This window comes from Lepidochelys kempii, chromosome 2 (genome assembly GCF_965140285.1).
Source record: "Lepidochelys kempii isolate rLepKem1 chromosome 2, rLepKem1.hap1, whole genome shotgun sequence".
Lineage (NCBI taxonomy): Eukaryota > Metazoa > Chordata > Testudines > Cheloniidae > Lepidochelys > Lepidochelys kempii.
The window spans coordinates 81757251-81771167 of NC_136381.1; the positions used below are offsets into that span (position 1 = coordinate 81757251).

At 44.4% G+C, this 13917-nt stretch overlaps 1 protein-coding gene across 1 annotated transcript in view; it reads left to right on the forward strand.

Annotated features, from left to right (window-relative positions):
• Nucleotides 1-810: 810 nt before the first annotated feature.
• NPC1 (NPC intracellular cholesterol transporter 1) overlaps nt 811-13917 on the forward strand; it is a 52028-nt gene continuing 38921 nt past the window's right edge. The window contains exon 1 of the mRNA XM_073331384.1: nt 811-1112. Coding sequence (XP_073187485.1) covers nt 1029-1112 — 84 coding nt within the window. The 5' untranslated portion in view covers nt 811-1028. The remainder of the gene's footprint in view (nt 1113-13917) is intronic.

Consider the following 13917-nt stretch of genomic DNA (forward strand, 5'->3'; position numbering starts at 1 on the left):
AAATACAAGGAGCTGCTGCATTACTGTGGCTCTTTGGCAATATACACTAAATTCTGGCTCCTTCTCAGGCTCAGGTTGGCCACCCCTGCTCTAAGCCAACGGGAGAGAGCTCTCCCACTGGATTAATAACTCTACTTCTGTAAAAAGTGGCAGCAGCTGTGTTGGCAGCAGAAGCTCTCCCGTTGACACACTGCTGTCTACACAGGAGTTAAGGTTGGTATAACCACGTCGCTCAGGAGTGTGGACTTTTCACACCCCCTGAGCGACAGTTATACCCAAGTAAGTATGTAGTGTAGACCAAGCCTACGTTTGTGCTCACAAATCAGGCAATCAGTACAAAGCAGCCCACAGTGCAAATTTTGGATCCAAACTCTGAGATTTTCAGCTAGCCAGTGCAGGGCCCAGCCGTAAGACTGGGATCTGCCTTCACCCGCATCTCAGGGGTGTTTGGGTTCGTGGTTCTGTTCCAAGCCCTCCCTTCGAAACTGCCTCATCTGCTACCGCAAAAGCTCTGCTCCTGGTGGGCCCTGTAGGCAGCTGGGCTAAGGGGGCCCTTTTGAACAAGCTGCCACCAGCCGAACCCCAGGGGATGCCACTGCCAGGCCCCGCGCCGTGGCGAACGCTCCCCTCCCTCGCCCGCCAACGGCCCCCAGGCCTCTCCCTGGGGTGACTGGCAGCCCCTGGCTCGCGCGGCCCGTGACAGGCCCCAGGGGGGCAGATCGGCGGGCGGGCCCGGCGGTGGCGTGACAGGCTGCGGCGCCTCCCCCAGCGCAGGAAAAGGCGGGGTCGCGGCCCGGCCAGGACGGGGAGGAGGCGGAGCCGCAGCGCCAGGGCGGTTGTGGCAGAGGCGGGCAGAAGCGGAGACGCTGTCGCCTCCAGCCACTCGCAGGGAGCCCCGCGGCGTCCGGCCCCGCCCAGCACCGGGGGGAGCGCGGCCCGGCCCGGCCCGACTGCCGGCGCCCCGACAAGCCACGAGAGCGGCAGGCAGCAGCGGCCCCCCAGGAGAGAGACACCCCGCGGGCCCCGGCATGAGGAGCGAGCAGCGCAGCCCCAGGCGGGGCCTCTGCAGCCTGAGCCTGCTCGCCTGGCTGCTGGTGCTGCCCCCGGCGCTGGTGAGCGAGGGGCCTCCCCGGCCGGGGCGACCCCCTTGGCCAGGGGCGGAAGGGTGGCGCGGCGGAGGGCTCCGGGCTCCCCTCTGCCCTGGGTCCCGCCCTCTGCTGGAGTCTCGGGGCGCAGACTGGGGGGGGGGCGCAGGAAGGGCCCCCCCGGGGTGGAAGCGGTTGGACTTGGGGCTGTTACGCTGGGAGCTGTTGGCGGTTGTGCCTCTGCTTGTGTTGGCTTCTCCTTCCCCATCCTGTGACCGGGCTGAGCCGGCGGCTGTGGCTCCGGTGGGCTCTCCGCTCCCACACGTGCGGCAGAGGCTCTCCCCTGTGGCAATCCGCGCGGCCCCGCTGGGCGGTAGAAAAGTAGCAGTAATTTCTTGTTTCTTGGAAAACGCCCGGGCTCGGCCGCGGCTTCGCGGGGTGGTGCCGGGCCACGCATGGAGGGAATGGAGGCAGGAGACACGACTTCACTGGGGAAGAGAGAGACCTGATGGCTTTCATCTGAGCTCGTGTTGGAGCAGATTATTTCTTTTCTTTTCTTTTCCGAGTCCCAGCCCCTCAAAAATCTGCCGGTCTGCAAACGCAGATCTCATGACTGAACTAGTTTTTTTGGTAAACATCATTTTTATTTAAAAGGTATTGCCAAATTAAAACGTTAAAAGTGGACACTTTTGTTCCCCTGCTAATCTTTTGTGGTTTTATAGTCATATTTTCCCTCCCTTGCTAAGAGTTTCCTTTACTTGTTACCCTGTGGAAGTCTCACAACAGGAGAGGCTGACTCTCCATACTAGAAGAACACTGAAACTGACTGTGCTCCAAGCTTGCATTGCAAACATTTATGCACTGTTAGTCCCATTGATTTAATTGGACTTGACTGCAGCTTTAATGTTTTGGGCCCTTGTTCTGCAAACACTTTACAACCATGAGTTGTCATAAAGATAATCATGTGTAAGTATTTGCAAAATCAAGGCCTGAGTTTACAGTGTTCTTGGGAACCATGTAAATATCTTCTGTCACAGAAGATAGATTTAGTAACTTGCCCTCAACATCTCATCACTTCCAACCAGACATACTAGTACTTAGTATATAATAATTCAGGGGTTCTCAAACTTCATTGCACCGTGACTGTCTTCTGACAACAAAAATTACTACACGGCCCCAGGACGGGGGACGGAAGCCTGAGCCCCGCCATCCCAGGTGCAGGGTGAGGGTAAAGCCGAAGCCTGACCCCACCACTCTGGGTGGGGGGCTCAAAGCTGAAGCCCAAGGGCTTCAGCCCAAGGCAGGGGGCCTGTAACCTGAGCCACACTGCCCTGGGTTGAAGCCAACCCTGGTGACCCCCGTTAAAACAGGGTCATGACCCACTTTGGAATCAGGAACTGCTGTAATAATATATAATACCTAGCACTTTTCATAAGTAAATTTCAAAGTGCTTCACAGTTATTTATATATTTATCCTCAACATCCCTGTTAGGTAGGGAAGTACCTTAATTTTTACTGAAGAGGAACTGAGGCACAGAGAGGCTAAGCGATTTGCCTGAGGTCTCACAAGAAATATGTGGTGGAGCAACGTATTGACCCTCTAGATCTTCTAGGTCCTAAGCTACTGCTCTAATCACTGGACCATCTTTTCTCTGTTGGTGTGTGTGTGTTTATATCTATCTCCTGATAATTCATTCTACCAAATCTTATTGTAAAATTTCTATATGGGGGTCCAATGTGAACTTCTTAAACTGAACAATCTCTTGGGGAGCCTAAGGCAAACCTTAGCAGCAGTACAACATAATTAAGTTCAGAATATCTCAGTGTAAAAGATGTATAAAAATATACTGTTTTACACTTAAGGGCTCTTTCATTTTTATAACCAAAACGGATATGATCATTCACATCTTGTAATGTGTCATGGTACAGATGTAGGTTAGAGATCATCCATGAAACTCAGCACAAATGCTGTAAGATGAAACTTTAAACAATGTAAGACAAAATGATTTTAATGGCCTCTGTAACCTAAGATTCATTATATATTATTTCACTTCTAAACTAACTTAGGGTAGGTCTTTAAAATGCTGCAGTGGCACAACTGCACCATTGTGGCACTTAAGTGAAGATGCTTCTACACTGATGACAAGGAGAAGTTAAGCCACCTCCATGAGAGGTAGTAGCTATGTTGAGGGGAGAACCCCTCCCATTGATGCAGTGCTGGCTACACGGAGGGATAGTTCGGTATAACTGTGTCGCCCGGGGTGTGGACGTGGCTATAGTCCTTAAGCTAGGAGGCATTAGGAAGGCTTTTTTTCAAGCCTTGCCCAGCTCTAATAAAAGAGGAGATATGTTAATTGCAGGCCTTTCACTCAGTACTTGCTGCTTACAGTGAAAACTCTGCACTGCACTGTAACTGAGGTCTGGTGCAGATGATTTTAGTTTTGTTTAGCAAAGAATGAACAACCCGGATGAATAGATGTGCTCCGTAATCAAGGTTGTTTGTTAATATTGTATGCTTTCCTTTGGTTTGGTAAAAGCAAAACAGATTTTTTTCTTTTCGCAGATTGCAGCTATCTTTAGTTGCAATCCCTATATGAAGATATAAACTTAGTGCTTTTCAGGAAATGGTTTCTGAGGATGGTGACGGTCCTTTCTGTGTTAATTGTATGTGGTTTTTACTTACATGGAAGTATGAAAAGGAAGCCGTCAAAATAAACATTTAGCTCTTTGAATAGATTGCATTTCTTCCCAACACAATTGTTTAATAGACATTTCTGTAACCTTGGGATCCATTGGTTTAGTGTTTCAGAACACAAACTGAGTCAAGAGACCTGTTCTCCAGTTCCTGCTCATCCACAGACTTGCTTTGTTACCTTGGACAAATCACTTAATCACTATACCTCAATTTCTCCATCTGTAAAATGGAGACATTACATACCCCTCTTTGTAAAGTTATTTGAGATGCTTGGATGAAAAGCTCTATATAAATGTGAAAGTAATTCCTAAAGTATTTGTCAAAACATATTGTTCAAAATGGAGGTAAAAACAAAGGGAGTCACTGAAGAGACAAAAAACTTCTTCAGAACAAAACAGTAAAAACAGGTGGCTACTTCTTTATGTTAAGGTTCTGATCTGGGTTTTGCAGTGTTCTGGTGGAAGGTGGAGAGAAGAGTTTTTATAAACAAGGGGTGATGTATAAATTGTGTTTGGGAAAGTGAATGCCTAATAGATATGGTTACAGCCTGGCAAACTGCCTGCAATCTTTCCTACTTATTTCCTGAGAGTGTTCTTCATTCCTGATGTGCAACAGCCCTACTACTCAAATGCAGGATATCTAAACAGGGACTGCCACTAGTAGTGAATTGTTTGGTACTTTTGTGATTGTAGACAAATTTTAGCTAAGAGCTATGTACTGCCCTTGATATGCGTGCAGCATTCCCACAGCTAAAGTAATTTTTACTTGTGACCAAGTCAAACTGAAACCCTGGTCAAACAGTAATCAAGTGCATCTGCTAGCCTGCCTAAGTTATTTTTAAAAAAGTAGTCTTACCCTAACTTTATTTACAACTTTTGTCTGCTTTAGTATTCAACCCTGAAAGGCCATGACACTTATGCTTATCAGTTACACTTGGCAGTAATTTCCAGTCCTGTGGTCTGTGTGGGGAAACTTGACCTATTAATAATGAATGAATTCCCAATGAATAAATGTGCTGTTACCTTTGGAAAAAAAATCCCCTTTTTTGGAGCAAATATGAATATTGGGAGGATGGCTGTGTAATTAGGAAATTCCAACAGAAGTACTGATTGTGCATTACAGGAGGCTAGGTACAGTAAATATCCAGGTCTGTATGTGTGTTGGGGGAGAAAAAGGGGAGGGCAGAGCAGAGCAGAAGGAGGGAAATAAAGGTGTGTCTCACTGGTGCTGCTGTAATCTTTCTCACTGAATTTCTTTCCAACGTTTTAGATTAGAAATGAAAGGTAAGGAGGATAAGGAAAGCTGAATACGATCTTTGATAACCACCCAGTGTTTGATGCAGGATGACAAATAGTTCCTCATTGTTATCCATACAGCACAATCATTGTTCTCTGTGTTTGCCTTGGAGTTCAGGGATCCATCATAGTTTTTGTTTTGTGGTGGTCAAGGCTGTCTGAGACATTAAAGATGTTGGTCTCTGAGTTTGATATATAGGACACCCGTTTAGTTCATGGGAGAAATGCTGACCTTATGCTGGAGTGGGGGCTGGTGGTTGTATGTTTTGGAATCATGGATAGTGTATATTACTACAAGTTTCCTTACATGTGGTGAATTCTTTTAGCACTCTATCATGTATTAAGAAGAAAAAATATGTTTAGGTCAACAAGAGCTAAATATTAACCTGTTTTTTTTTTTTTTGTGGTAACCATTTCTGCACTGCATATATAGTGCTGAAAGTGTAGTAAAGTCAATTGTAAGTGCGTTGTGTTGCTGATTCATGAAATGGATTTTCTTTTTGCTTGAACTATGATCCAGTCAGCGCTCTCAGCCAAAACAGCTGAAGGAAGTAGTGATTTAGTAGGTGATATGCTTCCCTCTGAGTGATATCCAACTAAGGCCCCAGCGTGGTGTAAGACTATAATCTTCTTGTGGATGTTCTATTTCAGATTAGATATAAAAGTGAAGTTCTGGCCATGTGGTAGTATCAGACGGTCCGATGGCACTATTTCTAAAAGTAATTCCTCTAGTGCTCTAGCTGAACTTGGTTAATTTCAGAGCATTCTGCTCACTTAACCCTCCCCCCACCCCCGTTAGTTAATGGGATGAGTCTGACTTTTCCAGGATTAAAGGTACACTGTCAACTTGAAATGTTTCAGAGTAACAGCCGTATTAGTCTGTATTTGCAAAAAGAAAAGGAGTACTTGTGGCACCTTAGAGACTAACCAATTTATTTGAGCATAAGCTTTCGTGAGCTACAGCTCACTTCATCGGATGCATACTGTGGAAAGTACAGAAGATCTTTTTATACACACAAACCATGAAAAAATGGATGTTTACCACTACAAAAGGTTTTCTCTCCCCCCACCCCACTCTCCTGCTCGTAATAGCTTATCTAAAGTGATCACTCTCCTTACAATGTGTATGATAATCAAGATGGGCCATCTCCAGCACAAATCCAGGGTCTAACAAGAACGTCTTGGGGAGGGGGGGTAGGAAAAAACAAAGGGAAATAGGTTACCTTGCATAATGACTTAGCCACTCCGTCTTGATTCAAGCCCAAGTTAATAGTATCCAATTTGCAAATGAATTTCAATTCAGCAGTCTCTCGCTGGAGTGTGGTTTTGAAGTTTTTCTGTTGTAATATTGCAACTTTCATGTCTGTAGTCGCGTGACCAGAGAGATTGAAGTGTTCTCCGACTGGTTTATGAATGTTATAATTCTTGACATCTGATTTGTGTCCATTTATTCTTTTACGTAGAGACTGTCCAGTTTGACCAATGTACATGGCAGAGGGGCATTGCTGGCACATGATGGCATATATCACATTGGTGGATGTGCAGGTGAACGAGCCTCTGATAGTGTAGCTGATGTTATTAGGCCCTGTGATGGTGTCCCCTGAATAGATATGTAGGCACAGTTGGCAACGGGCTTTGTTGCAAGGATAGGTTCCTGGGTTAGTGGTTCTGTTTGGTATGTGGTTGCTGGTGAGTATTTGCTTCAGGTTGGGGGGCTGTCTGTAGGCAAGGACTGGCCTGTCGCCCAAGATTTGTGAGAGTGTTGGGTCATCCTTCAGGATAGGTTGTAGATCCTTAATAATGCGTTGGAGGGGTTTTAGTTGGGGCTGAATGTGACAGCTAGTGGCGTTCTGTTATTTTCTTAGGTCTGTCGTGTAGTAGGTGACTTCTGGGAACTCTTCTGGCTCTATCAATGTGGTCAGTTTCAAATAATTTTTAAGTAGTTTCAGGTACTACACCTGCTTTTGACAATTTGAATTTTATCATCACATTCTTATTTTTTTTAAAGCTATGTACGTCCCTTGCTATACACATAGAGAAATTCTAATGTCAGAGGATTAAATAAGACCTTTAGTTTGTATACCCGTAATAGAGACCAGACTAAGGGTTTTGTTTTGTTTTTTTAATAACTTATTTCTTTTTTAAATATTTTAAGATCCAGCCTCCCTTGACATGTGGGGAACTTACTTGAGAAATTCCCTGCAACATCTTATCAATGAGAATGAAATAGTTACTTGTGTAAATCCCTTGAACATTGATTAAGAGTAGGGAGGGGATGAGCCCTCTTTACCATAATTGTAGCTACATGGAATACTCATATGATCAGTTTGCTAGTCATTTGTTAATGGTTGAACATTTTAACAGTGGCTTTAGGCTACTAACTTCAAAGAAGTTTGAGAGTTTACTCTCAAATGGTCTTGCAAATTTATTGTAAGTGATAGCAGGAATTGACAAGACTAAACAGTTTTTTCTCTCTAGTTTCATTGGTTAGGATCTCACTAATGCAGGTTGTAGTATAAATATACCCACTCTAAGGGTTGACAATTTCATTGGCATAGCTTCATCCCCAAGAGATGTAGTTAAGCCAACCTAACCGTTGGCATAGACTGTGCTAGGTGAATGGAAGACTACTTCTGTCAATCAAGATACCACCAGTCGGGGAGGTGGATTATTACAGTGACAGAAGAACCCCTTCCACCTCTGTATTGGGTGTCTACGCTGAGGCGCTACAGCTGCGCCACTATAGTATCTTAAGGGTACACATAGGCCTGGTCTACACTAGGAAACTTTCTTCGGTATAACTATATCTCTCAAGGATGTGAAAAACCCAGTGCTGAGTTGATGGAAGAATTCTTCTGCTGACCTAGCTTCCACCTCTTGGGGAGGTGGATTACCTATACTGATGGGAGTATCCCTCCCATTGGAATATGTAGGGTCTACATAGGCATGCTACAACTGTAGTGGTAGTGTTGCACCGCTGTAGTGTTTTAGGTGTAGACATGACCATGGCTTAGATTGTATTCCACTCAAAACATTTAACTTGCTTGGAGTGGGAGAACAGGCAGTTTACGCTAATGTCATGAAAATAGTTACTGGGTTTTTCTGGTCTTTGTGCTTGATTCTTTAGTAATGACAATCACCATTTAAGAGAGACAAGGTAGGTGAGGTAATATCTTTTATTGGACCAACTTTTGTTGGTAGAACAGACAAGCTGTTGAGCCTCACAGAGCTCTTCCTCAGGTCTGGAGAAAGTAACCAGCTAAGACACTCTGGTTACTTTCTCTAGACCTGAGAGAGCTCAGTGAAGCTGAAAAGTTTGTCCCTTTTGCCCATAGATGTAGATCCAATAAAAGATATTACCTCATCTATTTTGTCTCATGTCCTGGGATCAACATGACTCCAGCAACACAACAATCCACCACTTAAATGATAGATAAAAGTTGTTTTTATTGACTAGAAAAAATACAAGTACTAATATGTGTGTTCTTCCATTTCTGTGTTTGATTCCTAATTCTACGTATTAAGTTTTACATATATGTAATACCTGTTACTTTGTACCATTTTCTGAAAATTGAGATTCCCCCAGTCACACAATTAACTCCAAAATGAGCATAAATTAATATGATAAAAATCACATTGGTGGTATTTAAACTATCAAGCCACTCAGTTGGCTTGTTTTCTTTACTGTCTTTGTTTGCTAAACCTGTTTTGGTGCCATGGTCAGTGTGCACTTGGAAATTATCAGAAACATCATGCAAAAATATGAGTGGGTAGAATTGAACTGTAAACTCTTTGGGCCAGATCCTGGCTTCTTTGTGCACCAAAGTTCCCATTAAATTGGAGCTTTTTGGTATGCAGTGAATGGGCCTCTTATCATACATAAATCTCAACTCTTCTCTCTACTGAGCACATGTTGTGTAGTATGGCCTTGCCTTTACTTTACTATACTCAGATACTTGAATCTGGGACCTGCTGTTGCAGTCTCCATGATCTATTATGTGTTTTAAGGCTTGTGAAGTCACCAAGATAACTTTCCAGCTGAAGATACATAATGTACATGGATGCTTGGTTCAATTAGTTGCTGCCTACATACCATATTTGTACACAATCTAACTTTTGTATTCAAGAAAAAATATCTTTTGTACTTAACTCTTTAAGTACTCTTCACTGTATACTTGTATAGAAGAAGTACAACTGATTTCCAGGTGCTCTCTACAACTAAATGATATGTTGGAATATGAAGTCAGCAAAAAAATACTTGCGACACATGGAAGGAAACTTCTTTCTTTATGTCAACAGATAAAGGATGCAAAGATTTGTAAGGATGGAAATTCTTCAGCTTGCGGGAATTTTCTCCCTTTTGGAAGGATGAAATCTGGATGGGTAGCCCAGTTCATGATCTAGCTGACCAAATTCTTCCAATAAACTCCAACCACAAATCCAGTGAGCAGGGCTTTAATTTTATTTGTACACCTTTATAGGTGTACTCTATAACGTTGTCCTCAGGAAGCCAAAAAATCTTACCGTGTTATAGGTGAAACCGTGTTATATCAAACTTGCTTTGATCCACCGGAGCGCCCCCCCCCCCCCCCCCCCAGTTATAGTCTGGCATCAGAGTGTTTGTATAATTACCATATAATGCTATGTCTACAGTGCAGCTGGGGGGAGTAATTCCGAGGTCAGATAGACATACACACACTAGCTCTGCTTGAGCAATGCGCTAGAAATAGCGTGGCCATGGTAGTAAGGTGGTTGCTTGGCCTAGCCACCATAGTACAATCCTGTTCAAGATCCTAGGTATGTATGTACTCAAGTGGCTAGGGCTGGATTTACACCTTATATGCCTCTTGGCATCGCATCTTCAGAGCCCCTCTGCCCAGAGACCCCCTCCACAGGCCCACCGCCACAACTGCACACTGCCCCCTGCACAGCCCAATCACTACAACTGTCCAGTGCCCCACACAGACTTCCCTACTCCACACTGACAAACACTCCCAACAAACTTCCCAGTGCCCCCCGCAACCCTCCCCAGAGACCCACTCTCCCATGCCCTGCTCCCTGGCTGACTCACTGGCCCTGCTGGGAGGTGACTGTGTCTTCCAGGCTGAGCTGGCAGTGTGGCCGGGGCCGGTCGGAGATTGCTCTGGCTCTTTGGGAGTGGTGCAGTCAGTCCCAGGCTGGACCAAGAGTGGGGCCTGCCCAGGCCGGGCTCCCTCAGGACCCACTTGCTCAGCATGGCCCCCCTGAGTTTAACTGCTGAGCTCTTTCCCCTGCCACAGGGGGCTGCTTCGCCTTCTCTGCTGGAAGGAGTGCTCCACCAGGGCTGCGTGGGGCTGTCTTCCCCATCAGCTGGCCCTGTCCCCTGCCAGGACCTAGGAGCAGCAAACTTTGAATTTTTAGGTGCCCCTAGAATGCTGGCGCTCCTAGGCATGTGCCTACTGTGCCTAATTGGAAATCCAGCCCTGCAGGTGGCTAGCCCTAGACAAAGCCTCAGTTTGTCCATGTATATATTCCACTGTTGGTGTGCATGTCCCCAGTGTTCTCGAGTCTAGATTATTTTGATCAGTAGTGTCTGTTGGGGCTATGCCTTACCCCTTCTGTGTCCTCCTGCCTCCAATCAAGGGTGGAACAACCCCAACCACCCCTCAATTCTTTCTCACCACATATGTCTACCAGCCTCTTTGCACACTGTGTGACCTGTTTGTTTACTGTGTAAATAGGTACTTAGTGAATACCTAATTAGCGATTAGGTTTAGTGTTAGTAATTTGCTAGTGTTTCCTTTTTTGTAAGGAAACTGCTGCTCTGTTTGCCTGTGAATTACCACTAGTCCTGGGATCAATCACTTAAGACTGAACATTAATCTCCAGTCTTCAAAAAAATTGCCTTTCATGTGAAGCTGTAATGCCTCTAAATGATGGGCATACCTGATGTTTATCATGTCTGGGAGAGGAACACATTAAAGAGAGAGGTCATTTGTAATTCATTTTCTAAGGCCTTGTCTACATTACACAGTTGTCTGCCACATGGTCTGGTCTGGCCTGGCCACAAGGCCAGTTGTTGTCATTTTGAGCATAGATTCCGAACGTACTTGACTGTCTCCTGAATTTAAAGAACTTTGAACGCTCCATGAGCTTGTTGAGGGTACATCTTGCAGTTCTACACCTTCCAACACAGGTGGGCAGATATAGACAAGATGATCTAATAGTGCCTTCTGGCCTTAAACTCTATGAATCTACCCCTAAAGGGTTTATGACAGTTTACAGCCCTCGCCCCCAGCACACAGTTAAGAAATCTTGCTCCCTGGGATCTGAATATTGCCCTTAAGGGATTAATGGGCCTATCTTTTGAACCTTTGGCTACATGTTCCCTGTTCCTTCTTTCCATTAAAACAGTCTTCTTGGTCAAAATAACATCAGCCAGGAGTGTAGAGGAGGTACAAACTTCGATCGTAGGGCCCCAGCATATAATTTTTTTAAGGACAGGATGTCATTAAGACCTTTCCCAAAATTTCTACCAAAAATAGTCTTTCATTTACATCAGGTTATGCACCTCTCTTTCAAAACCACATGTAGATTTCCTTAGAGTGCTTTCTTTCTGTATAAACAGAACTAAGCCGATTAGAGTATCCCCTAGATCAGTGGTGGGCAACCTGCGGCCCATCAGTGTACTCAGCTGGCGGGCCGCGAGACAGTTTTACACTGACTGTCTGCAGGCACTGCTGCCTGCAGCTCCCAGTGGCTGTGATTCGCTGTTCCCGGCTAATGAGGGCTGCAGGAAGTGGCATGGGCCCCAGGGACATATAGCCCGCCACTTCCCACAGCTCCCATTGGCCGGGAACAGTGAACTGCGGCCACTGGGAGCTGCGGGTGGCCGTGCCTGCAGGCGGTCAGCGTAAACAAACTGTCACAGCTCACTTGACTAGGGCACAAGTGACCTCTGGTGCTTCTTTCAGAAATGTTCCCATTCTGGATGCTTGTAGAGTAGCTATGTGGTGTTAGGACATGTGTTCGTACAGTGCTACTCTCTTGTGGAAGCATCCAGATTTGACTAGTAATTGACAGAACAAGGAGTAATGGTCTCAAGTTGCAGTGGGGAGGTTTAGGTTGGATATTAGGAAAAACTTTTTCACTAGCAGGGTGGTAAAGCACTGGAATGCATTACCTAGGGAGGTGGTGGAATCTCCTTCCTTTGAGGTTTTTAAGGTCAGGCTTGACAAAGCCCTGGCTGGGATGATTTAATTGGGGATTGGTCCTGCTTTGAGCAGGGGATTGGACTAGATGACCTTCTGAGGTCCCTTCCAACCCTAATATTCTATGATGACCCTAATTTTTGTAAGGCTGTCCCACAATAACTCAAAAAAGAACTTGATATTTAACCTACAGTAACTGTGGGTCTTTGAGACATCTAGATAGATTCTATGACCAACCCCCATTCCCTGCTATTATGGAGTCTGATAGCCATACAGAACCCAGATATTAAGGAACTGAGGGAAAGTTGGGGGCTGTCTCACCCTTAATGCCCTCGGCTGGAGACTTGTAGACACTTGGTGTGCAAATGCAGCCCCAACAGACACTGCTGAGCAAAATAATCTAGACTTGATTGCATGCCAACAGTGAAATATATATATAGGGACAACACATCTCAAAGAACCACAGTTACTGTAATGTAAGTACAGTTTCTTCCCCCTGACAAATGTCCTATCATTTTTTTTCTTCATCTTTTGGGTGTGTTTCTGTGTCAGTCATCCAGTACAGAAATGTTTCATGTATTGGATGCTGTGGAATCATTTAATGTAATTCTGTGTAGTTCTTAGATGTTATGTTTGGAGACAGTCAGAGGTCCCTTGGATTAGTGAACAAAGTTATTCATGGTCAAGCACAAAGCATAGGAGTTTGTCCTTGCACTATAAGCATGTGATGTTTGACAAACACTAGTAAAGGTTGTTTAGAAGATAACTTCTGCCCCATCTTTATCTGTAAAACTGTCCTATGCAACTTTCAGAATGGAAAAGCTTGCAATAATACGTACTGAATGCGTGTTTGTGATGTCATTCAAGTGTTGCTTATATTATATATTTGCACAAGTACTTTTGCAAAGGGTTAGAGGCTGTTTAAAATGCTTTTTTTTGGAATAACAGGATAGTGTACAGTACTGTACATTGATACATGTGTTGAAATTGCCAGAGTAGATGAACTTTGAATTGTCTATTTAGTTTGATGGTGATAGAAGAGACCAGAAATTCTACAGTTTCAGTTACATATGGTAGAATCCAAAGGACTAGTAAGAAATTTTATGTATTCATGTTTAAAAAAAAATAAAAAATAAAAAAATGAAAGGGAGGAAGAAAGGCATACAGATATGGTCTTCTGAGCATTTCAGGCTAAGCTTTCCAAAAAGAGGTCCCTTCAACTTTTCTACTCTTGATATACTACAGTGTAAATTTTGAGCTAGTACCAAGTCAACTTTCTTAAGTGCATTGCTAACAGTGATCTCAAGTTCCTTTCTATAGCTAATTAAAAGCAGTACAGAGAATAGGGGAACACTGCACCGCTCTTATGTTGGTGACAAACAATCCGCTTAAGCTAAGAGTGGCGAGGAGAGTGCTGCTGATGGAGAACAACTCCCTGAATTTTGCCATGACCAGATGACTCTCATGTGATGAATGAGACATGCTTGAGAAACTTTTGCATTACATAATCCTTGCTCTTTCTGTGATGTTTATATACTGCATCTTCTCTGAATTTGAAATTATAGCAAATTACTGATGGCAAACTTGTATTTCAGCTTTCCCGTCTTAATAAATCAACTTGTCACATTAATTTGATGCATTTCTGCAGCATA